Genomic DNA, 26,199 nt, shown 5'->3' on the forward strand with positions numbered 1-26,199 from the left:
ATTTGCAACACTCTTCTAGTGTGAAACCAGTTTAAGGTGCTCTAAAATGAAGCTAATCAACAAACTTTGCCTCTACCACCATTTCCAAACATTCTTGTTTTTCTTCCTCTTACATTTCTGCCAACAAATTACGTTCTCTACATACAGAAATACATACAAAAATTGTTAAAGCTACATTAAGCGACATATTTGATGTTAACGTAAAATCAAAGAACTCCTGGTAAGTAAAATAGTTGCTAGTACTACGAATCCCACTGAGAATCAACACCCAGATATTCCCGCTCAACACATTCACACTCCCAAATCGTCAAACACTGCCGCTTGGTCAGCGCCCCTCGGCACGGGATACCCCTCTTGCGTTACCTTTGGGACGGCGTGTCAATACACGCTTGTTACATGCATAGTGTCCTTTCAAAATAAACTTGTGTTTTCACAGGAAGTTGGGTTTAGGCAACACAACCACTTAGTTAGGGTTAGGAAACAGTCGTGGTTGACGTTAACGTCTCTGACTAATGACTCATGTGCTTAGCGACTCACGTGACTAATGACTGACGTGACAAAATAAGCCAACGTTACTTTTAGTTTCACACAAGATACGAACAGTGGTCTCCTTGTTGAAAGTCTTGTGTTTGTTCGATCAATCCATCCCTCCCGCCTGCCTTGAGTGGACTCTCACGCTATTAATAATACGTCACTTGCTCCGATTGTCGCGGGTGGGTTTACATTAGAGTTAGTTGAAAGCCTGGTTCGTCACATACTGTTGCTAAAAGGGTGCCTCCGTGCGTCGGTTTCCAATGCCAAGGGGCGCTGCCCAATCGGCACTGCCCAATCGGCGGTATTTGACATGTTGGGAGTGAGACTTTCAGGCTGCTTTAGTTCATCAATCCATATAGGTGGAACCCAACCGCTCTCACTGATCCATTATATAAAACTGTGGGCAGCGGTTTCCTGCAAACACGGCCTGAGAAACAGATTGTACGCTCATAGTAAAACAGTAAACAAGTGAACTAATGAACAAGTGACAAGTAAAAAAAGTGGAGCATGTATCAAGCCAAAGAAAACTTATTTTTCTCAGGAGGTGGTGGCATAAAGGCGAGTGAATATCAGACTTACATTTGTCAGTTGGCAGGAGAGGACTCTCATTGGGATGTTCCTCTGTTTCTGCTGTTTGTGTGTCTAACTTGTTTGCCAACTCATTAGCCACAAGCACTAAATAAGGCAATAGCATGTCATGGCGCTGTTGCTGTGGGTTTGGAGTCTTTCGCTTAATGCAGCTTTAAGCACATACGCTTCAACATCAACAATGATGTCTTAAAAACAATATGCTCCTCTCTCTCTTACAGGAGAAAAGGAGGTCATCATGGAGTCTTTGAGAGGGGGCTCAGGCACCTGGCGATGGGATGCAGCCCCCTCAGTCAGTCCAGTGGTTGGGGAATAGGGGGGGTGTGAGTGGTTGACACAGAGGGAGGGAGCAGGGGGCTCGGAGGCTGCAAGCTACAGACCTGATCCCAACTTTAATCCTTTCAAACAGACATACAAAGGGCTGGTTGCAAAACTCATAAATACTCTAAAAGTTAACACCTCACACTTATAAGACCTCTCACATAGCTTCAACAACGGGCAGCCGACAGAGTCAGGACCGCAGATGACCCAGGTTATTCCTCTGAACTGCACAATCAAGGTGGAAGCCCCAGAGTTGGACCCTATCACACAGGTTTGGGGTCTGCAGGCTGCAGCCTCTGTTCCCTATATAGCGTCAGCCCCCGTCACACAGGGCCTGGACTGTGGTGATAGTTGTAATGGTTGCTGTGCTCGGAGTCTGCAATCTGCAGGCTGGGTTTCCTCTCTGGCTCTTCGCTATCAGCCGTGTCTGGCCTTGTGCAACGTGGAGGACGCTTCTTAAAGAAGTCTGACACATAGCACACCTGCAGAGGAGAGGAGAGGAGACAAAAGGAGAGGAGAGGATGTTAGCTTTGGTCACTTAGAGCAGTGTTTCTTGAATTATTTTCTGGTGTCATCACCCTAAAATAAATTACAAATCCTCAAACAAAATCCTCACTTTGAGTAAAATGATTCAGTGTATTAAATGAGTTAGTCTTTTTTTTTTTATAAATCAACTATCTTTAATGAATATAACTCGCCAGTGCCTCCCTCTGTGAGGCGGGCGGGAGGAAGACCAAACCGTTTTTGACTGCATTGAAAAAGTTGTTATTGAAAGGCTAAACGCCAACAAATATGGATCGAAGCAGAATATTTTGTTTGATAAAAACATGTTGTGAATTTTGCGAATGATAACATCTATCTTTTTTTCAAAATATGTTGACTTTTGGACTTTAAAACTCTCTGGAGTTATTGGAAATGTTTGGATCACACAAGTCTGAAATAATCCTTCGCAGCCGCCACTGGAATCTAATTCTACTAATAATAATATTATTAGTGGAGCCTGATCTTTATCTGCACCTACCGATGCAGAAATAATGGGTTTAAACACAATGTGGCCACAAAGTAGCAAAAAAAAAATTTTGTAGAAATTATCCAGTAAATGTTTTATTGCGATTTTAGCAGAGATGCGTCGATTTATTGGCCGAGCATCGGTATCAAACGATTTTCACCTTGTTGACTGCAATTGGCTTATCGGCAAATAAAATGGCATTCACCGATGGCGGTGGCCGACGTATATGTGTTGTATTGGATTCATTTTGTTCCGGCCAAATGTTTGTGTTTTTAGCTGCTGATTTAATTACATTTAATTAATGTTTCACAAAATGTTTTTGTCGGGCTACGTAAGTATTGAAAAATAAATTCCTTTCATTGAGTAGGTAGTTGTTTACAGGCTAAAGGGGCTTTTGAAGCAGTTATTTATCATATGAAAGAAGGATATACTAAAGCTTGTTTCATACATTTTTACAACTTAATTTGTGCTCAGGGCTGAATGACTTTAAGAGTGAAGACAGTTCAGTTATTTTTTTGTAATGAAGATTTCTTCCCAGATACAGAATAAACAACAAAACATCGGTATCGGCCCATCATTTTGGGAGACCTGGACCCCAGGTTGGGAACCACTGACTTAGGGGATATTTTTCCCACATAGATTGGGAGTATAAGCATGTCAGGGATGCAGAGGAGGTAAGGGCTGGGCTGGAAACTGTGATTACGTGTGTCTGTGCACAGCTGTTAATTGACACACATCTGAGAGGAACACACAGAGAGCAGGCTGAACCCTTGAAGGCCATAAAACAAAATGCCCAGGAGGGTCTCTAATTGCGCACAACGCTGTGAAGGCCAAAGCGCAGGCTCACTTCCCAATTAATCATACATGGACACACTCACACACTCTACCACTCCAGAATTTCCACAAGGCGGTGCTGACAGTGGCTCACTCAAAACAGGGAAGTGGCCAAACAATAAAGACGCCCAGCTGGATGAAGTGAGCAGAACGGACGTGTTGCCTGAGAAACTGCCAGCGTGAGTGTGTGGGTTTGTATCAAATCACACTTTGCTGCTGTCACACTTCACTCCCCTTTTTACTGCCAGACTGAAATAAAGCTGAAATATGGATTCTTCAGCAGCTTTGAAGGGAGTATCACTAACGGAGAGATTTCCATTAAATGTCCATTTTATGATCTGGACCCACCCATGTTTGCTTTTCCTAAAGCCAGAAACCGCAGGACTCAAAGTTAAGATGTCATCAGGTCTGAGGCTGGAGCTACTTCACATAAAAATTTAATATTGAGTGTTAATTAATTTAGCTTTGAGCTGATGACATCAGTATAAAATCAAACTTTCTGTAAATTACCAAAAAATTGGCTTCCATTCACTGTATGAGCAACGCAGCATCTTGATACCAGACCACAAGTTATGACATGGAAATAGCATGTAGGAAATTCTTAAATTTTTCAATGTTTGGCCTTGAGCGAAGTTGTCGTGGAGACTCACGTTGAGCACAGCAATAAGCGCTCCCTGCAGCAGCCCCACCAGCACGTCGCTCCAGTGGTGCTTGTAATCAGAGACTCGGGTGTAACCCACGTACACCGCAAAGGCCACCAGGAAGAACTGGATGGTGGGCCGGAGAAGTCTGGCCCACTTGGCCTCCAGTCTGGCCTGCACGTAAAGCTGGAGGAAGAGGAAGAAGAACAGAGGGTGGTGGATCGTTGGGGGGTTGAAAGGAGAAAAGACAGAAAAGAGAGACTGTCAACTTGCTATTACACTGAAAAAATTATGTTATAAGGGGTCCTGGTTATCACACCATAACCAAGGTTAGGATAATGTAAATGGTATGTGAACCAACATCTACAGTATTTGCACTGACATAATGTTATAACGAAGTACGACACCGTAACCTAACTAGGATACAAGTGAGGGATAATGTACAGCGAGCCGGTCATTGTTGTGAAATAAACCCCGACAGGGCGATGCAGCACCCCGACGACGCCTGAAGGGGTTTATTTCACAACAATGACCCGCTAGCTGTACATTATCCCACTTATCACACGGCTACTTACTCAAGAAATCAATAATTTGACACAAAAACGCAAATGCAGATGGACATTTTTCTACAAAGATGGACTCCAGTTATGACGTACTGGACTATATAAATGTTCAACAGTGTTATATGTTGAATGATACTGATATTGAAATTTAAATGAAACTTGAATAAAGTTAAAGAAAATATATATATATTGTAATACTTGGACTGCATTATTAAACTAACCCTCCCAACCCTGTATATAAATGTCATGTAATGTGGTTACGTAGCAGTGATGTAATGCAGCAGTTACATTTCTGTTTTGCATCTATCCATTTGCTTAAATAGATAGCCTGATATACTGTAAGGTTTCAGGGTAGCTGGTATCTCACTCCAAACACCAAGAAACAAAAAGTCCATTTATTTGAAGCCTGAGTAGGTGTCTCACTAATGCAAAAACAGTGGCTGGTAAGCCTCAAATTGGATTTAACTGTAGGTGCTGAGTACGAGTCTAATTTATGTCCACTATGGACTGAAACACCCTTTATTACTGGAAAACAGCAGACGCCAAAAAATTATGAACCTGGCATCAGCACAGACTTCTCTGGACTTCTGCTGGGCTGCTGTTGAAGGTGTAAAAATTGGCATCACACCACAGTCAACCCTCCCTGTCATACAGCCACACTGAACACTGAAGGACTGCAGGCTGGATATCACAGCTCAGTCTATTTGTTTGCAGCATTTGCCTGGATAAAAAACAGAGAGAGCGTGGACTGAACCACTGACAGGACTGAACACTATATTCTGTCTTTCCTTTCAAATGTTCTTTGAAGTGAACTGTGCTGCTTTGCTTGGCCTCGTGAAGCTCGCTGTCTAGCACTGGTGCCTGGCTTTTAACACAAAGAGATGAGGCCAAGGGTAATGAACTGGATAGGCCTGAAAGACAGAACACAGCACATGCTTTGCCTTCATCATCATCACTGCTGGGAAAAAAGGCCTCCAGATCATTTCTCTCAGCATCCACATTCTTCCCCTCAACTCTGAACGCCTTGTCCTTTTTACGTCCACGGGCACAAACCGCCTCTATGGGCCTTTTCTCCTACTCAACAATTAACCCTCGAGTATAGATCCAAATGCGTAAGCTTGTTGTCAGATGAGTCCATGTGAGGACTGTTATGCCTGATTCACACTGAGATATCCGTTTCCATGTTTACTGTACATAGAGATCCGTATTTACACAGTGTTTTAGGACTTTTAGTCATGGATTAAAGTTCACGTGCTGTACTTACCGCTAGGAAGAGCATGCAGTACATCCCAAAAGAGGAGTGACCAGAGTAGAAGGACAATCTGGAGAAGAGACAGAATCAAATATAATGCGTTATACAGGATATTTTAAAGGTCCGCTATTGTAAAAAGTGAAATTTTCATGTCTTTTTTTTTATTATAAAGCAGGTTTAAAGTGCTATATAAATACTGTGAAAGTATTTCAAACCATGGAGAAATACACACATCCTGTATTCAGAAAATGTAACTTTAAAACAAACTGTCAGGATTTCTGTTTGTGATGTCACAAATGTACAATATTTAGACCATTACACAACGTAAACATTCTAAATGTGTCCCAGTTTATTTCTGGTTGCAGTGTATGTGACTCATAGGCATAAAACAAAACAGTTTTATATCTATGATGTGAATGACATCAGCTGACAGGAAGTAAACATGGACCCAAGCTGTTGCCTAGCAACACAGTTCCGTTGAAATTCCAATGAAATGCACTAAAACAGAGGTTTCAGGCAGACAGTAAAAATAAAGTTTTCTTTTTTAACATTACCGCATGTAAACATGTTCTTGTAGAAACATAAAATACATAAAAGTATGAACCTGGAAATGAGAATGACATGGGACCTTTAAACTGTAGATTCTTTTTGGCATTATTATCATGTAAAAACACCAGTATGTGATAGTAGTGTTAAAGTGTCAATTTAATTTTATAATTTTTCAATTTAAAGCTAGTGTTGGTAATCTTCAAAAGCATGTTATATTTGTTGAAATTCTCTTTACAACCTGACATCAATCAATAAATCCATTGCTCTGACAATGACAATATATATCATCAAAATGATATAAAATGTCTATTGTATATATTTTTCTATATGGTTTCTATCGCGATATAGGCTAGGCTAACATTTATTTTTTTTCTCTATTATTTCACTTAAAATGTTCATTTTGCACTCAAGTTCTTAAAATGAGAACATACTCAGTACTTTGCATTTGTCAAGTATTTAATTCACACAGGAGTATAAAATAGGCATTACCATGTGGTTATTTCATATAGACTATTTTATTATTCACCAGAAAACATGCTATATAGTGATATATATCGTTACCACGATATGAAACGACATATATCAGGATAGAAGTTTTTGGCCACATCGCCCAGTGTTGCGTCCAGGTAGTTCTCCCAATCATTTCTCAGACTTTTGGAGCTAGTGCTGTTAGCTACTATCATTGGAAAAGAGGTGGCAACACTGGGTTGGGTTTTTAGGTTGGATAATTTTTTACATCAAGCGTACTCTTGCTAGTTTCTCAACATTACTAACCCTAGCTTTAAACACATTTTCCTCTCTAAGCATAATGATACAAGTATACCACTATAATACTGTGATCTCATCCTCCTCCTACCTGGACTCGGTGACGTTCAGATCGCTGCCAGTACAGTTGATCACCGGCATGTATCCCGTGCAGACCGTTGGGCGGCATACGTCCATGAAGTTCGGTCTCGGGCGGCCGATGGTGAACTTGGCAAGGTCGGTGAGCGACTGGCTAACGGATGCTCCAAACAAGAAGGTGCCCACCACCTTGTAGAGTGCAGCTACATACTGGTTGAAGTCAGAATTGGAGTAAATCCTCTTGCTGTAGACCAGATAAGCCTCTCCAGAGGAGATCTGAGGGAAGAGGGTGAACAGGGAAAAGAGTTTTTTGTTAATCTATTTTTCTCATCATTAGAATGAAATTACTTTTCCTCCTTATACATTAACACTTTGCCTGATTCTAAAGTTAGTAATGGAGCAAACAGCACAGGAATGAGTGAAGTCCTATTAACTTTCTATGATTTTGGCTTTACTGAGGTGAAACCCGGTCTCAAGGGAAGGCGTATAAATACCACGACATTACACGGACATTCTGCGTGTCATGTGTGCGCATTTTAGCTTTTTCGCGTGTCATTTGTACGCCTCGAAAAATTAGTTAGGTTTAGGAAAAACATCATGGTTGGGCTAAAAATAAGTACGAAAACAACATAACACAACTACGGAAAACACGTCACAAACGTCACTAAAAAACACGTGACAATTGTCATGTGACAAACGTCACTAATGTAACTTACAAAACACCGGTCTCGAACACGGGTCTCCGGGTAAACAGTCTGGAGTTTGTTGTACCCATCCACCGTAAGTGGTCTTTTTCTGTTTTTATTCTATGCCACAAACTCTTACCGTAACATTTATACGTGGATGCGTTTAAATTGCAATCAGTACAGGATACATGGCGTACAAATGACACGCGGAAATCAAGAAAAGCGTACTTATTGCACGCTAAACGCCCTGCGCATTATCATGGCATTCATACGCCTCTTCGTGTGAACAGGCTATGAAGTGAGATGTAAATAAAGGTCCCTGTGAGAAGAGAGGGGAGATTGATGTAGTGAAACTTACAATGACGACAGTGCAGGGGATGGTGACGGCCGCCAGCATGCCATGGGTGATGGTGTCTGGTTTTAGGGGGTACATGATGCTCTCGTCGTCACAGTAAACCCCTCTTATATACGGCTTGAACACGATGGTCATGACGATGAAGGGCAGCGCCGCTGTAGCCAAAACAAAGCAGAGGAACTGATGAGAGGGTTGGATTTATTCACTATATTTGGAGATTTTGGTGAAATGAGATGAATGCATTGGTCACTGCCAAGATTATAACTGGGCATGCAGACAAGGAACAAGGTTGATCCAAGTTAATGGACATCAATATTTAACAAAAAATGTTTTGAAATAACATATTTGCCCCGTTTTATGCAGCTTTTCAGACATGACATCATTTCTGAAAGCCGGGAAATGAAAATGTTTCTCTAAGGATAGCTAAATTGTTTTTCTCTTTCCCTCTGGACTTCGAGGTCTAAAATCATAAAGATGAAAACAACCCAGTAGGGCAAAAAAAACATGCAGTCGTTAAATGTCTGGGTAGAACTGCGTAGCAAGGAATCACAAAAATAAACAGTGCAAAATAGTATTTATATACACTGGCATGTGGGCATATGTAAAAGTCACACATACTCAACAGACACAAGAGTGTACACACACAGTTACAAGACTGTACACAAATTACTGCAGATACAACACACACACACACACACAACTGCAGCTCTTTTGACTGATGTGGCTGTGTGCACAAATAAGACCAAATATAGCTGCTCAAGGCTCCTGAGTGCACGAATGATGTCCTTGAGATGTTCGGAAACATCCATCCCAGAAATACCTCTCTTTCTTTCTCTCTCTCTCTCTTACACACAAGCACACTCCCACTTCACTGTATTTTGTAGACGTACAAAGACACATTTTCTTTACAGATTTGTATTGATAAACGCTAATGAAGACATTATGCAGATGCTCTTTTGCTCTTCCTCTTTAAAGTCAGACTCCTGAATTGGCGGAGAGTGAGGGAAGATTTGGGGCAAACTATGACTGTTTTGAACATACTGAGGATATTCAGTATGGGCAGCAGAGAAGTGGACTATGGTGCGAGTTGTTTGAGAGGTTGTTTTGTATATAATGATACTTGTAATGAGCAACCTAAAGTTCTAAAAAGTGAAGCCAATGCTGAAGTGCCTTAAACTTGCATTCTTTCTAATAGCCAGCAGGGGGCGACTCCTCTGGTTGCAAAAAGAAGTCTGATTGTATAGAAGTCTATGAGAAAATGAGCCTACTTCTCACTTGATTTATTACCTCAGTAAACATTGTAAACGTGAGTTTATGGTCTCAATCGCTAGTTTCAAGTCTTCAATACTGCATGATGTCCATTTAATGAATTATGGTCCCATTTGGAGTCAAGTAGACCATAAAGCAGGGTGTGCTTTAGGGCGTGGCTACCTTGTGATTGACAGGTTGCTACCACGGAGTTGTCTGGTGTGGGAGTTGTCTGTGTTTTTGTCTTGGATCTTTAACCCTTTCACAGTGTGTTTACAGTTCATGAAAGTTAACTAAGTTAACGTCCCCTTCTTATATACAGTCTATGATTTGAATCCATTGTAACTGACCTTAATCTTTAACTTTTAACTTTAACTCTCACAATGGTGAGTGTTTCATACTCAAAATATTTTGGGTGGAGTAAGACTTTAGTAGATACAGAATGTGTGAGAAAGACCTTACTTGCTAGACAGAAATGGCTAATTCATTATTTTAGTCAAAGTTTACTTGAAAAAGTAAAAAGAATGTGATTTTAAAACATCGACTCTGGTAGATTGTAATGGGTATTTGTCATTTTCTTTGACACGTCGTATAAAGTGTAAAGAATTCATTGATAGATGAAAATAATCTTGAGTTGCAGCCCTACTGAGGAATGCACCCCTCCACCCTGATATCCACTACCACTGTCCATAACAGGCAGACAGACAGTTTTGGGGCCACTGTGGAAATGCCATACAGCCACATACTAAAGGCAAGAAAAACAGACGTGAAAAAACACTGCACACACTTGAAAAGTGCTCTCACCAATAGTATTACATTTCTGTGTAAATGAGCAGTGGACCCCTCCCATTCTTTCAAAAAAATGTCTGCAGCTGACATAATTCCAGGAGGACTTCCAGCGAGACTGACTGATGAGAGACCAAGAGTCCACACGCTGAAGACCGAGACTGAAGGAAAATATACAACTGGATGGTGGATCAGGATTCAGCTGAGGTGAACACCGGGTTTAACTCCACCCTGAAACGGATATGGAATGACAGCCTACTGTAAATGTATGAAGAACAGCAAAATGCTTGGCATGTTTTTCTTGAATTCTAGAGCAGTGAGCTGAGCAAGTCAAAAAGATGTGAAGAAGGATGTATAACATGTTAACATGCAACGCATCCACATACAACGGTTTGTATGATATCCTTCAAAAAGTTATTCCTTATTTCTCGTGTGTTTTCCCATGAATGTCCAGCAACACGTGTCAATTTCCGCTCGTTACATGCATACAGTCTTTTAAAGAAAACCTTCCATCTCACAGGAAACAACTTGGTTATGTTTAGGCAACAAAACTACTTTAGTTCGTGATTTGGGTTAAAATAACTACAGTATGTAAGTAACGTTATTTAAGTATGAAAATGACGTGACAAAAAAATCAATGTTGACTTCTGGTTTCACATGGGGTATGAACGCCAGTCTCCTGGGTGAAAAAGTCTGGTGTTTTTTTGACCCACCCATCGGACCTCCTCCCTACGCAGCGTTTGTCTCTCTTTATACTTTCTGATTCACTGTAATTTGTGTATATCCCACAAAATACAGTCACATTTCGTAGGTATAGCTATGAATGGTGTATGGAAACAGCCTGTAATGTAACACTAAACTCATTCCGAGAAAAAAACATAGGTACACCATTATGACTCTTTGTAATAAACTACTGATTAACTAATGAAGCAGAGAAATTCCTCTAATAAACACTGTAATTCATAATAAACAACAATACACAATGACAGGCAGTGTGTCTACCTCGTGTCTGACATCGCAGATATCCGAGGTGACATGAGATGAGTACGGACATTGTTTAGTGACATGTCAACTGCACACATGTTCCTCATAGACACCATATAGACAAAGAGTCTTATTAGCTCAGTGAGGAAGGGCAGCGGCAAAATAGACGCTTTGTGTTAAGAGGAGAATAAACAATAGAGCTCTATAGGATAAACACATCATTTCACATGCAGGACTCCTGGTAAGCCGACCTTGGAGGAGCTGGTTTAGACAAACAGAGAAGGAAGAAATGCAAATAGAGATAGTTGATTTCAACACAGTATTCATACACGAAAAGCGCTAATCTTCTTATGATGTTTGGAAAAAAAGGAGGAATCTCAACTCCCAACTTCAATATTTCAACACAAGATGTTGAAGTAAAAACACACCTGTCTTATCAGCCAAAATGGCCTTCAGTTTACCCCATCAAACAGATATGTTGTTGGCAGCTTTATTATAGGTGAAATGCAAAATAAAATCTGCCCTCTGTTACCTTCTGACAGAGCCAGGCTAGCTGTTTCCCTCTGTTTCCAGTCTTTATGCTAAGCTAAGCTAACCGGCTGCTGGACAAAGTCTTATTCCACATATTTCCCTCTTAGCAACACCAAAATCCTGATTGCGACAACCACAGCACAATTTTATGTTCTCTTGTATTATAAAGACACCCTGCAGTCAAAACATTTTTTTTTTCATGCACTGGTTAATTTTGAGATGTTATGTTATGATGTTAGATGCTATTTTGCTTTCATAACATGTCGTCTTTCAGACTAGTGGAAAGAAAACATACCCACAAGAAAGCGAGGAGTGAGCGGAGGGGTATTTAGTTGGTTGCGATCTGCAACCACACCACTAGATGCTGCCAAATCATACACATTGTACCTTTAAATAATCAACTGGGGGGAAGTTTCGTGGTGATTTGGCTTTTTGGTACAGACATAAAAATGGAATCAATCTTCTTATCTAACTCTCCAGAAAATGAATAAGCGTACTTCCCAAAATGCAGAATTATTTGTTTTAACCAACACGCTGTAAATATAAATCTTTAACTAATATTAGTACCAATTTCACCACTCGACACCTGTCCAATGCATCTACTCCACCTTCCCCCCTTTGTCTTCACACCGCTGTCTCCTTGTGAGCAGCAGCAGCTGGATGACACCTGTTCCTGCACAGCAGCTTCCCGCTGGCCACCAACCACCAGACGCCTACTGGGTCCCTGTTATCACATCTACCAGCCATGTCAGGACGTGGTAAACCCGGCGTATAAAGTCTTAATCAACATATTTTCCTCTTAGCACCACCAAAATTCTGTTTGTGATAACCACAGCACAATAATATGTTCTCTTGTGTTTAACTAACATCCTGTCTCAGGCGCCTCAGGGGAGACCCCCGATACAGATTTACTGATGTGGCTTTTGGGTGGCAGCGCCTGCATCTGTATCCTGCATCCTGCTTCCAGCTGGCATGAAACCTTTCCATCTCAACATCACCTCATGGTTGGACTTAAATCAAACAGATAGTGTTATTCAGTTATTAGTGTTATTCAGTTATTATTGTGACTAAAGGACTGAATATCTTTCTGCAATTGATTGGTTTTAAAAATATCTAATCTCTGTGGAAACAAAAACAAAGAGAATGCTAGGAAACTCTGACTTTTCAACAGTTTCTTTGAAAGGACACCCTGAAGTATCTTCAAAATATTATCTTAAACATTTCCAGTCTCCTAATATATCCAGTATGGACCAGTGGGCTACCTCCGGGTCTGAAAAGTGAAGCCAATTCGGAACTTGCATTCTTTCTAATAGCCAGCAGGGGGCGACTCCTCTGGTTGCAAAAAGAAGTCAAATTGTATAGAAGTCTATGAGAAAATGAGCCTACTTCTCACTTGATTTATTATCTCAGTAAACATTGTAAACATGAGTTTATGGTCTCAATCTCTAGTTTCAAGTCTTCTTCAATACAGCATGATGTTCATTTAGTAAATTATGGTCCCATTTAGAGTCAAATAGACCATAAAGCATGGTATGCTTTAGGGCGTGGCTACCTTGTGATTGACAGATCGTTACCACGGCGTTGTCCGGTCATAACCATTCCACAGTGTGTTTTCAGTTCATGAAAGTTAATTATAACCTTTTTGGTCGCCTGAAATTGTCTTTTTCAGCGTTTGGTTGTGCTTAGCTCCACCCTTGTGTCACAAAAAAAAACAAGATGGCAACGGACACAATGCCACACTTGAGGCTTCAAAATGGCATTACACAAACCAATGGGTGACGTCACGGTGACTACGTCCACTTCTTATATACAGTCTATGGTATAGACGTGATTGAAATTTACACAGCATGTCAAATATATAATTTGATATCATAATATTATCAGACATGAAAATAAATACTTTCCTTTGGTGTTGGAGGGTTGAATCGATAGCTGAGGGAGACTTGGGGGGGCATTGTGACATAAAATCTGTTTCTAATCCACATATTATGTCAGCCAATACCAACTTTTTGTGCAGTGTAGAATGTTTGCATTCAGCACCAACTTCAAGTGCAAACAATAGTAAAGGAAAGACTTGTATTCACATATCATAACTATATAACAGCAAGTTGTAAAGATTTGTGTAAGATTGGCCTGGACAAAGTCAGGGGGGAACGTTTATTTACTTAATACAGCATGGTAAATGTCACTTTAAAATGACAGAAGGACATAATTATTTCTAGTCACATGGTATAGTAACTTCAAACTGTTTTATGAAGCTTTTAACACTTGCCAGAGCGGGGCCATTAATCACAGCAGAGCGAGAGAAAAATTAAGGGAAAGGCTTCAAAGAGAAGTGCCAGCAGCTAATGAAATATAGCGACCTTCTTCAACCCAACAAGCTCACAAAAGGCTAAATAAATTACATTCGTGAGTATCGTTTGTATTTATCTGTTTAGCCACATGCTAAAGGTTTTAATGAGTCTTTTTGCGCTGACTAAATCCTTTTAAACAAACATGGATTTTGCCAGTTTGCCACACATTTCACAAGCTGAGTGAAGTCAGGACACCTGGCCTTAAATAACCCTCCTCTGGCTTGTAAACATTTCTGTGTTAATAAATGAAGCACTAATTCGGCTGACACATGACTTTAACTTGTTAGTCGTAAATTACACGTTTGGATGAAAATAAAAGCGCTCCAATAAAGAGTCTGGACTGCCGTCATGGGAAGAATGAATCCTGAGGTGTGTGGATGTGTCTCATGAGCGGTGCCTCTGTTGGTCATCTCTGAGAAACAAACCAGCCACTCTCTTGAAAAGCAGACACACAGCTCAAAAAAGATCCATCAGCAGACAAAATAGGTCTCTGGGATACCACGAGACAAGCCCACAACCCAAACTGACACTGCTCCAGAGCTGCCTGCACTTACTTAAAGGGGACCTATTATGCTTTTGTGCTTTTTCCCTTTCCTTTAGTGTGTTGTATAGTTTTTTGTGCATGTAAAAGGTCTGCAAAGTTACAAAGCCCAAAGTCCACGCCAAAGGGAGTTACTCTCCCCCACAGAAACACTGCTCCTGAAATGCCTGAAACGCCTTGTTTGAAGTCCTGCCTTTTCTTCCGTAACCTGGTGATGTCACCAGGTAACACATTTGCAAAATTAAATTGATATTTTATCACGATTAATCACATAATTGTCCATAGCAAATTAATTGCATATTTTGTATCTGTTTAAAATGTACCTTAAAGGGAGATTTGTAGATTTAGAAGTGTTTAATACTCTTATCAACATGGGATGGGCAAATATGCTTGAAAATATATCTATATATCTATAGATATATATATCTATATATATATCTATAGATATATAGATATCTATATCTATATCTATACACAGTATATTATTGGAAATCAATTAACACAAAACAATGACAAATATTGTCCAGAAACCCTCACAGGTACTGCATTTAGCATAAAAAATATACTCAACTCATAACATGGCAAACTGCAGCCCAACAGGCAACAACAGCTGTCAGTGTGTCAGTGTGCTGACTTGACTATGACTTTCCCCAAACTGCATGTGATTATCATAAAGTGGGCATGTCTTTAAACGAGAGACTTGTGGGTACCCACAGAACCCTTTTTCATTCACATATCTTGAGGTCAGAGGTCGAGGGACCCCTTTGAAAATGGCCATGCCAGTTATTCCTCGCCAAAATTGAGTGTAACTTCATAGCGTTATTTAACCTCCTTCGTGGCGAGCTAGTATGACATGGTTGGTACCAATGGATTCCTGAGGGTTTTTCTAGTTTCATATGATGCCAGTATGATGAGCCCACTACAACCCAAAAATTGCAAGTTGCATTAATGCGTTAAAGAAATTAGTGGTGTTAAAGCAAATTTGCATTAGCTTTGACAGCCCTTGAAAATAAGCATAATAGGGCCTCTTTAAAGACCAAGCCTCTGACATGTATGTCGGATTTATCTGTCAAGGAAACACAAAAGGACATACAATGTACATGGAGGGAAGGTAGAGGGGGGTGGATGTACTTATTGAGGATACAGCACACCTGCCTCTACGGATGGAGGCAGGGAAACGCTGCCAGTTGGGAATGTAGCCAGGAAGCTAATCTCCAGCTGCCAGTCAGAAATCTCCTGCCTGAGCTCCTAATGGGAGCCTGTTTGAAGTAGCAGGATGCAGGGCTCAGGCTTGGGTTTTCCTCTCTCAGATTAAGGAAGAGGCTTTGGTTGAATTCTGGGAAGTTTAAGGCTTCTCATTTACCTGCCCGCAAATTAGCATTCATCCGCGTTGGCACCTCAGTGTCTCCCCCCTCCTGTATAAAAGGGCTTTAGTGCAACAGAGAGCTGAGTAATTGATGATGACTGTCAAGAGGGTCTGAACTGAAGAGCATAAAACAGTCAGAGGAGCGTCACGGAAAAAATTTAGCATTAACTGATACGGGCAAACAAAGATGTCAGTGTGAGAGGAGATTTGCTCTCTTTCCTCCATTCCTTCCACCGCTGCTGATTCACATCCTCCATTCTGCTTTTTTTCTCTCTCTTATTCAAAGTCATTCATTCTTCTCTCTAGAGCTCCGTCTTTCTGTCTGTCATTCTCTTGATCGCAGCGTCCTCCCACACACTTCTCCTTCTGTTGTAAATATAGAGGCCTCGACGGGACGGTGCTTTATTTAGCTGGCAGATGTGCAATTACGGAGGACCATTTGGACCACAATAGCACTCTGGGGCTGAGATTCGAGGCTCGTCACGTCCTCTCTCTGCCTGTCTGTCTTGTTGGTTTTTTATCACAGTTTTTCTGTTTTCTTTGTCCTCTCTCACATTTCCTACTCAAGGAAAGTCAACGATCATCTGGAAGTCGGCTCCAGTGGGTTTGAGAGCACCTCACACCTACTTTCCCAGGTTTCTCTGACATAACCTGCAGCACCTGCAAAACCATGTGCCGGACAATTATTCTCCTCAATTTGAAAAACATACAGTCTGGGTTTTCATTATGCATATTTTCAAGGCGTTTAAAGTGTGGGTGTGTGGGTGTGAGAAGGGTGTTCTCATGCCCCTGGGCTGCCCTGTTTGGGCTAAAACTTTCCTTCAAGGTCACAGCTGGAACTTCAGCTCCTCCTAATTTCTTTCCAGCACCAAGGTCACTCAGCAAATTTCTTCTTCCCCCCCCCTTTTCCAATCCATCTTTTCCTTCTGTTGATAGCCCTCATTTCCTCTCACATTAACGCCATTCCTTCTTTATATATATTTCACCCATGTGCCAATGTTTAGTCATTTACTCCATCTGACTTTTATGCCTCCAGCACTCATCCCCTCCCACTGCGGATGTAGACAGAGGAAGGCTTTTTTTCTTCTTCTTTTAGCTGCAGTCAATGTTTCCACTTTTCTTCTTCTTCTCTGCTCTCTTTTGTCCCCTCCCTCCAATTCAAACATGCCTTGTTGAAATGACAGCAAGAAAAGCACCAAAGCTCTATCAACATATGTGATGTTACAGACCTTTACAAGGCGGCTCAAAACAAAAACAACTAAACGCTCCCTCCTTCTGACTGTCTCACCCCAAGCAGGACTGACTAATGTGGAAGGTATGTGCTGAGCCTACAACCTCCGCCGCCGTTGGCCTCTGGAATTCTAATTCACACGAGGAACGCCCAACTTCACCAGTCACACCAAATTCTGCTGCTGCTGCTGCTGCTGCTGCTGCTGCTGCTGCTGCTGCTGCTGCTGCTGCTGCTGCCCATTCTTTATATTTAATCCTGCTGTTTCGCTCCGTCCATCATTTACGCATGCTTAGGCCCAAGCAGTGCAGAAGGAGACAGGGTGGCAGGCGAGGGCGTAGGAGTGGTGGGAGGGCGGCTAAATGTGGCAATCAAAGAGTCTGGGGTTAGGACGGGATCAAAGACCTCGGCCACACAGGTTTAAACCTAAACCATAAAGGTCTGCAGGAGGAGTTAAATCATGAATGGTGCTGAGCTTCTCCGAAAGGTCACTAAATGTCTTCTGCAAATCATTGCTAAATATAGTGATTCTTCTGTATAATTACTGTATGCAAATGGGTCTATGTTTAGCTGTTGTCTGACACCAGTGATATTGTTAGTGTTTCTCCAAATTAGGACCACATTTTCCAAAATCCTGGTCCCTATCAAACAGTAATCTTCGCTCACTCGGGCTTCCCTCTCTATGCATGTTTTCTCTCTAACTTTACTGGAGAGAATAAACATGTTGGCATTTTAATCATCGGCCTTTAAAAAGACACGGGAAAGCTGCATTAGAACAGCAGGCGCTAACTGGTTTTACGTGCAAAGCAATTAAGGAAGTTTCTCATGAAACCCAAAACAACATGAGGGGGTCTTAAATACAATTATAACTATTAGAATTACATCAAAGGTACACTCACAATCAGGGCTGTCCTCGATCAAAGAAATTCTTAGTCTAAAAGCACCACTTTAAATCTTGTGCTTACCGGAGATGTGCTTATAAGTTTCTTGGAAATCAGTCATTCGACATGAAAAAAGCATAAAATACAAATCGACAAAAGAAATCTTAGCCGAGTAAGACCAAAACCACAGATTAGTCGATTAATTGACTAAGAGGAGGCAGAAATACTCACAATAGTGCCTATTCCTGCCTAACATCTCCTTCAAATTCCTTAATTTTCAACCAGCTCACCATTGAACTTTTTGAACTCATCTGTGTACTTGACTCTACTTTTGAGGAAAGTGTCTTTTAAGGCCCCGACACACCAAGCCGATGGACAGCTGTCGGACAGTTTGGGGCCGTCGGTGAGCGTCTGTCGGCCTAATTTTTGCAGTGTGTCCCACACCATTGGCTCTAGTCTGCCTGTGTTGGAGGTTTTTTGGCCGATTCAGCATGTTGAATCGGCGGCGGAGCTCGTCAGTGAGAGAAATCACTCCGATTGGCGGTTCAGCTTTAAGGAATCAGTGCACGAGAAGAGAAACGGATGCGAGGAAAGCAAGCAAGAGGAAAAACACAGAGGGCTCTTCTTATCTTTCATCTTCATCTCATCGTTCCAATACATTATTTTCACAACGACAGGGCCATCTAGAATGAAGCTAAGTGGTGGGTGAGAGTTTCATGTACGCATCATAACAACGGCTTGTATATCCGCCATCCTCTGTCTTCCGGTTTCCCTTTTTGAATGATGAATACAGACTACCGCCGCCTGCTGGTGTGGAGAGTTAGTTCATCTGATGCAGGCGCAGAACGTACGTGGTAGTTGGCCGTCGGCTGTAGTCTTTGCGGTGTGTTAGAGTGCACATTTTTGTGAGGCGACTCAAAGGTCCGCCTTTGTTGCCACTAGTTGATGTTGGGTTGGTGTGTCTGGGCCCTAATGTCTCAAAATTAATGTGGTTATGATATTTTTCAACCACAGAAGATACTCATCCACTTTAGAGGATGATTGATAAAAGAGTTTACCAGAAACCCTTGTGCAATTAAGATCATTAGAAGAAGAAAATAAACCAGGCACATATTTCTCAGGAGGACGGGCCTGTTTGTTAAAAGGGCTTCAGTTTCCATGACAGAGCTCTCAGGAGGAAAACAATTCCCATCAAGCATCTTCGCTGCCTTTCACTGAGAACTCGGTGCGATCAGTCTTCCCAACACAACAGCATAAGAGGCCCAGCTCCCTGGAGACGCTGCAGCACCAACAAACTCTAAACAGCATCCAGCGAGGTCATAGAACAGAGCATGGGGATATTTACATGCAACCGCTGGCCAATAAGATGAAAATAAAGTGAGGAAATGTGTAGCAACTCATTGAGTTTTACTGCTTTGTGGGGCTTTGGGAGCAAACTATTGTATATCAGGTAATGAATCAGTCAATAACAAGATGCTCATACAAAATTAAAACCTCCGCTAGCTGCAAGCTCAAATCCACAGGAGTACACAAAACGAATTAAAGAAATACTATAACCTAATGTCATCTTTCTGTGTCTCGCAAATGAATAAAGAGAATCAAATGACAGGAAAATTAAATTTCAGCTGCTACCTCTGCATATGAAGACATGTGTGTGCGTGTTCGTGTGTATAATCAAACACATTTTAACAGAACTGGTTTGTCACAACCTACATTACAGCACAAAGTCTACACATGGGAAAAACGACGTTGTGCGTGAGCGTGTCTTCCTCCAATGCGTTGCCTCGAGGCCGTTAAGCCACATATTACTTACTTGGAGTTCCTAGCACATTACTCATAAACACACAGCTCGCTACAAGCTACATGAAGCAACACCTGCAGTGCTGCACCTATACGACTCTATGAGCTGTGGGCAGGGAGAGGTTAAACCCAGGCCTTTCCTCTCTGTGCTCTCAGCCAACACCCACCGTCTATTTGTGCCGAGTGTAGACTTACACAGACAGAGGAGGAGAGAGGAAGGGAGGGATTCAAATACAATAAAGAAAGAATGGAGAGGAAGGAGGGAGGCCAAGAGCGTAAAATGAACAATAAACTCAAGATTAAGGGAGATATTTCAATAGCAAAAACAACTCAATGTCCACCGTGATGCGTCAGACAGGTTTCTTAGCTATAAACTAGACAGATAATACAACAAACCTGAGGAATCAGTACACTCCCTGGCTCCAGGCAGCCATTTTGTGTCAGATTTCTTCATTAAGAGGTTCAGTGATAGTGTTTGACATTGTATGAATCATAGACTGTATATAAAAAATGGACATAGTCACCGTGACGTCACCCATTGGTTTGTGGACTGCCGCTTTGAAGCCTCAAGTTCGGCATTTTGGCTGTCGCCATCTTGGTTTTTTGGAACCAGAAGTGACACGAGAGGGTGGAGCTAAGTACTATCGAACGCTGAAGAAGACATTTTCAGACGACCAAAACGTTACAATTAACTTTCATGAACTGAAAACACTAGGACTGTCCTTGACCAAAGAAATTCTTAGTCGACTAACACTCATACGATTTTGTCGACTAATTGATCGAAAAGCGCCACTTTAAATCTTGTTTACCAGAGATGAGCTCGAAAGTTTCTTGGAAATAAGTCATTCAGCATTAAACAAGCCTAAAGAATGACTAAAGACATCTTAGTCAACTAAAATGACTGTTCCCAAACTTTGTAACTTCAAGGACCCCTACACTGACACAATACCACGGACCCCCATTTGACAGGATTTTTGCTTTTAGATATTTTATCACAGAAAGTGTATGAAAACCATGACCAAAATATGAATACATTCTGTCATTGTGTTACTTATTGGTGTAATTGTACTGAAAGTAAATGATTCCTCTTTAAGCTGGGGACCCCCTGGAACCCCCTCAAGGACCCCTGGGAGTCCCCGGACCCCACTTTGAAAACCACTGGACTAATCGACTAAGAGGGGGCAGCCCTAGAAAACAACACTTTGAAAAGGTTCTAAGACAGAAACACGGACAGCGCCGTGGTAGCGACCTGTCAATCACAAGCTAGCCACACCCTAAAGCATACCCTGCTTTATGGTCTATTTGACTCTAAATAGGTCCATAATTTACTAAATGAACATCATGTTGTATTGAAGAAGACTTGAAACTAACGATTGAGACCATAAACTCATGTTTACAATGTTTACTGAGGTAATAAATCTAGTAAGAAGTAGGCTCATTTTCTCATAGACTTCTATACAATCAGACTTCTTTTAGCAACCAGAGGAGTCGCCCCCTGCTGGCTGTTATAAAGAATGCAAGTTTAAGGCACTTCAGCATTGGCTTCACCTTTCAGACCGGGAGGTTGCCGCCTGGTATGAACATAGAGGGAGACACGTCATCCATAACAACAGTTGTTAGTTTGACCTGGGCAGGGCAGGGTGTGAGTGACAGAGAGCACGCCAAAGAAATGGCTCTGTGATTGTATGACATAACAAGAGAGATCTAGAGAGAGATACATGAGATACTACGCTGCATGAGTAGAGAACAGGAGATTAATATTAAGAGGATTAGTTAGAGAAGAAATGGCTTCCGTTGAAGAAACGCTAAAGAAGATAAGAGCAGTTGTCAATCAATTTTTACAATAAGTAATGCAAACAGTCCCAAATGCAGAAAAAACCCTGTTTCCATGTAGGCTAATGGTTAGCATAATTACAAGCTCTACCATGTAGTTATTACATGGCTGTGGCAACCTCACATAAGCTTGGGGTTGACTTGACGATTATTTGGGTGGCTGACGTGGGTGGCAAAGGGGAAGGGAGAGGCAAAAGGGTGGGATGCAGCTACCCAGGCCTGACCGACCAACCCGACCCAGACGTTAATCCCAGACTTGTGACAGCGAAATGGCGAGGCTTATCAAGTTCAGCAGTCTGTGGATGTTACCACAGACGGAAAAAAACACCCCTAAGCTCTGTGAAAAGCCAGCGGGGGGCTGAAACTGCACAGCAGAGCAGATCCACACATGCATGAGCCATCGTCCTTTTCTACATTCTCCCTCCAACTTCCACCACTATCACCAGAGCAGACACAACAGGGGATGAGCACGCCGCCAAACACCAGACCATTAAGCAACACACGTCTGTCACGGGCTTTTGGCGTTAATACAGAAAACCAAAGTCCCACCACAGTGGCACATTCCACATACACACACCATCTCTGAGACTGGAAACAGCTTATTCAGAGGATGGTGGTGACAACTTCTCACTTTTGTTGGTTTTGGTGGTGGAAATGTTATTATCAAAAAATTAAGAAGAAGAAGAATCATTATTATTATTATTGCGGAGGACCAAAGGTGTCATGTAAATGGTTATAAAGCATTCAGATTTTGAAATGTATTTATGTATTAATTAATATATTTTTAAATAAATGATGCAGTTATTAATTTTTAGCAGCCGCAACAGCCTGTGGCTGGTATTGTTTTCACCTTGTTTGTCTGGGTGTGTCATCATGGCCAGATAGTCCTGGAGATGCCTATTGTAGTGGAAACTACCACAGGTAGTTGAGTACGTTGCCATGTGTTTATATGTCTGTCTATCTGTCTGTGGAGAGATTTTGTTACCACGATAGCGTCACAACTGTGCAAGATGCAGTCACGAAACTTTACAGGTGTATAGTTGAGATCAAAATGAAGGCAGAGTTCGAAGATGGGTGGGGTCCGAGCAACGGTGCAGGAAGTAGGGGGGTGTGATCCCATCGCTAGGGCTGTTCTCTTCTGCAGTGATAATAGTTGGCTCACCAACTATTGCAATTTTTTTATTTTTTATTTGCAAATGACTTTATTTATCCTGATTTTAGTGCTATATAAATAAGCTTTATTGTTAGGCTATTATTAGGTATATTGTTGCTTTTTAAATGACAAAGATGACATTTTTAAAACTAATTAGATACTTGTTCATTGTTAAATGCAGAACTCAGAAGGGCAATGAGGCAAAGCGTTTTTTTCAGCTGTGCTCTGGTTGCGTCTGGTTGCTATGATACGGAATATCAAAATGTCGGCAGGTGAAGGGAAGGCTGAAGCACGTAGGGAGAAAAGATGGACCCTGCGGACTTTGTGTATTAATTTGTCCTCCATTGTTGTTGTTGTTGTCCAGCACTTGTAGCCTACATGTAGGATGTGACGGTTGGTCTTTGTGGAGTTTTACCTAAAGTTTAACATTTTTCAACTCTCTGTGACCACAAAAAAATTAAATCACCATACGTGCAGCGCTCAGCGCAGAATAGACGCTCAGCACCTCGTCAACAAAGTGTAAAAATGTGCCACTCCCATTGTAAAGATTTAAAAAAAGAGCCAGCGGATGTTCTTTCAAAATTTCCTTTTCCATGCGCTGCTCATTGTTTACAGTCTGATTAGCAACTTGAGATGCGCGACTGGAGTTAGAGTTGAGAGATGATGTTTACAACTGGATTGTTTCACAAGTAGCCAGTTTACAAGCTAATTTTAAACCAACAAAAAGTTAAAACATCATCAGACGATAGCCGGTGGGTTCCTTGATTGCATTTCGGCCAATGCGTTCCGCCTGTTTTGCTCTCCACACAGACTGTTTACCTGCATTCAACCAAAGCCTGCTTGATCGTGATTGGTCAATACTACTCAAGAGGCCAAATGAAAATCAGAATGCTTCCGATACCAAAATCTTGTCCCGTTGCCTACAGATTCTATAATTTCATTAGTTCAATTGTAAAATATTTTATTTATTTTTGTTCTATTGTCCAATTCAATTCCAATATCAGCTAATGGAAGGCTTTATAACCATTTACATGACACCTGTGGTCCTCCGTATCTCATATCACATTCAGTTCCATTCATAGCAAAAGACAAACGTTGACAACTATAACCACATTATCTCATTGTTTGTCCATTGCCAGAGGGAGAGAGGGAGACAAACACATGGACGGTGATGATCTAGTTGCTACAACAATGACAAACAACAAACTAACCCTGGAAAACTAAAGGTTAATGTAAAACAATAGTCTGTGGAGTAACATGGGAAGCCACATCTTGAGAAATGCACTGTTTGTGGGATGTGGGAGAATTCTTGAGAAGATTCCAGGCAGACAAAATATTGAAGAAAATGAGGAATAAGCTGCACACACACACATATCAAATTTCCATAAACAAACATTGAGTTTCCTGAGACTCTGTAAAGTCCTGCAGTAGTTTTTTAGTGAGTATAGTTTTTGCAGCATGCAGCAGAGCAGGCCTGAGAAGAGAAGGAGATTTACTCTTGTGTTTCACCACAGTCACATTTCAGTCTGGACAACATTGCAAGTTGGGATCCGCATAAACAAACTGGATGACAGGCTGCTCTTTTTATAGCATTATTGGACTCATGCATGGAAACACAGGTCATTTGACTGTTATAAATAGACTGTGGATAGAACAGCTCCTGTGTTGTCCTGAGGAGCTTTCCTCTCATTAAAAAAAACAAAACGTGTCTTCGTGTCATTTTAAAAAATAAAAGGAGGAATTCCTAAGTTGCTGTCATGAGTGAAAAAACACACAAACACACTGGCAAGAAGCTGCTGTCACCACACAGATATGATCTTCATGCTTTCAGCAATTCCCAGATAAAAAGGCTTAAGATTATGCTGACGTATAGTTTAGTACTTAGTGTCCATTTACTCACCGACTATAACGCACAGCACGTCCACCAGCACGTACAGCTTCTTCTTCCTCAGATCCTTCATCTTCTCTTCTTTCATTCACGCTCAAAACTTTTAAGAGAGAATCACAAACTTTTTGTTCGCTCGCTTTGGAAATAAAAAAAAAAGTGCAGGCTGATGTGCAAACAAGCTGGTAACCTGCACTACGAGTTCTTCCGGGATTCCCTTCCCTACCTGTGCTGCTGCTGACATTGACAGCAAAGGTGTGTAGCTTTTCTTAAAACGACTTTAAAAACTGGTTTGCAGCTGGAGTCCTGCGTCCTTTTGCGCGCATTACTGCTCTTTGGGTACTAAAAGCAGAACTGGAGAGAGATCCTCGGGTTTCACAGAGCTGGATTCGTCCTGAGGATCCAGTATAAAGTGTTTTCTCCACATACAGACACACAGCAGACCACGCCACCGCACTGGTCCCTCCTCCTCCTGACTTCCTCGTCTCTGGCTCCTCTCTGGTGGCTGATCTGATCAGCGCCAGGCTCCGAGCTTTTACGCACAGGCGTGCAGAGAGCAAGAGAGAGAAAAAAGCTCTTAGCGGGTTTTGCTTGTTTTTTTCTCCCTGCTTTGCAAACCAACTTTTTTTAATTTCTTTTTATTTCTTTTTAGTAGAGAGGACTGAAACACTGTGCAGATCAGAGCAGGAGGAGAGGAGGCGCCTGGCAGCAGTACATGTGACACAAACTGCACTGTCAGGTAAAAAAATATAAATAGTATAATAATAAATACTATAAATAGAAGGAATAAAGTGATATCCTGTCGTTACACATAACCTCATTATCTGGAGTAATCTGGATTTAATGAAGAACACACAATCATGGGATTTAAAAAGCTCCACATAATAAGTCTGTGGCTTCAATTGAGGACTCTGACCCCATTTCTAAAATCCTCACAAAGATGAGAGCCCTACATCCCATCATGCACTCCCCATTTCCCCATGACAACCCCACAGGACAAACACTGGAACTGTTGAGAAACTTAAAGGGGCTATACAGTATGTAAGAATTAGAAATTGCCCGTTAACAGTGACACCTGTGGCCGTTAAAGCTTCAGTAGGCAGAATGTTTTTGGCATCATTGGGCAAAAAAATCCATAATAACCTTTCAGCATATTGTAATTCAAGTGTTCTGAGAGAAAACTAGACTTCTGCACCTCCTCATGGCTCCGTTTTCAGGCTTTAAAAAAATCTATCAATCACAGGTCATTTTCCAGCTCTGTCTGGTGGGCGGTGCTTGGTAATTCCTCAACTTATCTCAACATGGCTTTTCCAGCTAAACAGTACACTACAAGATGTTTCTGAAAACATTTGAAGCGAGAAATAGGCATTACAGTAACAGAATATTGATTCATATTTGATCAGCGCTGCCTAGTTTGACCGTTTGATCGGAGTT

General features: G+C 41.5%; 1 protein-coding gene across 1 annotated transcript; it reads right to left on the reverse strand.

The window, feature by feature from the left end:
* Window positions 1–114: 114 nt before the first annotated feature.
* On the reverse strand, window positions 115–25,202 carry plpp2b (phospholipid phosphatase 2b). Its single transcript, XM_074635469.1, has 6 exons — window positions 24,781–25,202; window positions 8,179–8,330; window positions 7,148–7,410; window positions 5,755–5,812; window positions 3,937–4,113; window positions 115–1,925 (listed from the first exon to the last, which is right to left on the reverse strand). Exons 1-6 carry the CDS (start codon window positions 24,854–24,856, stop codon window positions 1,767–1,769), a joined length of 885 nt encoding a protein of 294 aa, XP_074491570.1. The 5' UTR covers window positions 24,857–25,202; the 3' UTR covers window positions 115–1,766.
* Window positions 25,203–26,199: the final 997 nt, after the last annotated feature.

The sequence above is a fragment of the Sebastes fasciatus genome, chromosome 5, assembly GCF_043250625.1.
Source record: "Sebastes fasciatus isolate fSebFas1 chromosome 5, fSebFas1.pri, whole genome shotgun sequence".
Classification (NCBI taxonomy): domain Eukaryota; kingdom Metazoa; phylum Chordata; class Actinopteri; order Perciformes; family Sebastidae; genus Sebastes; species Sebastes fasciatus.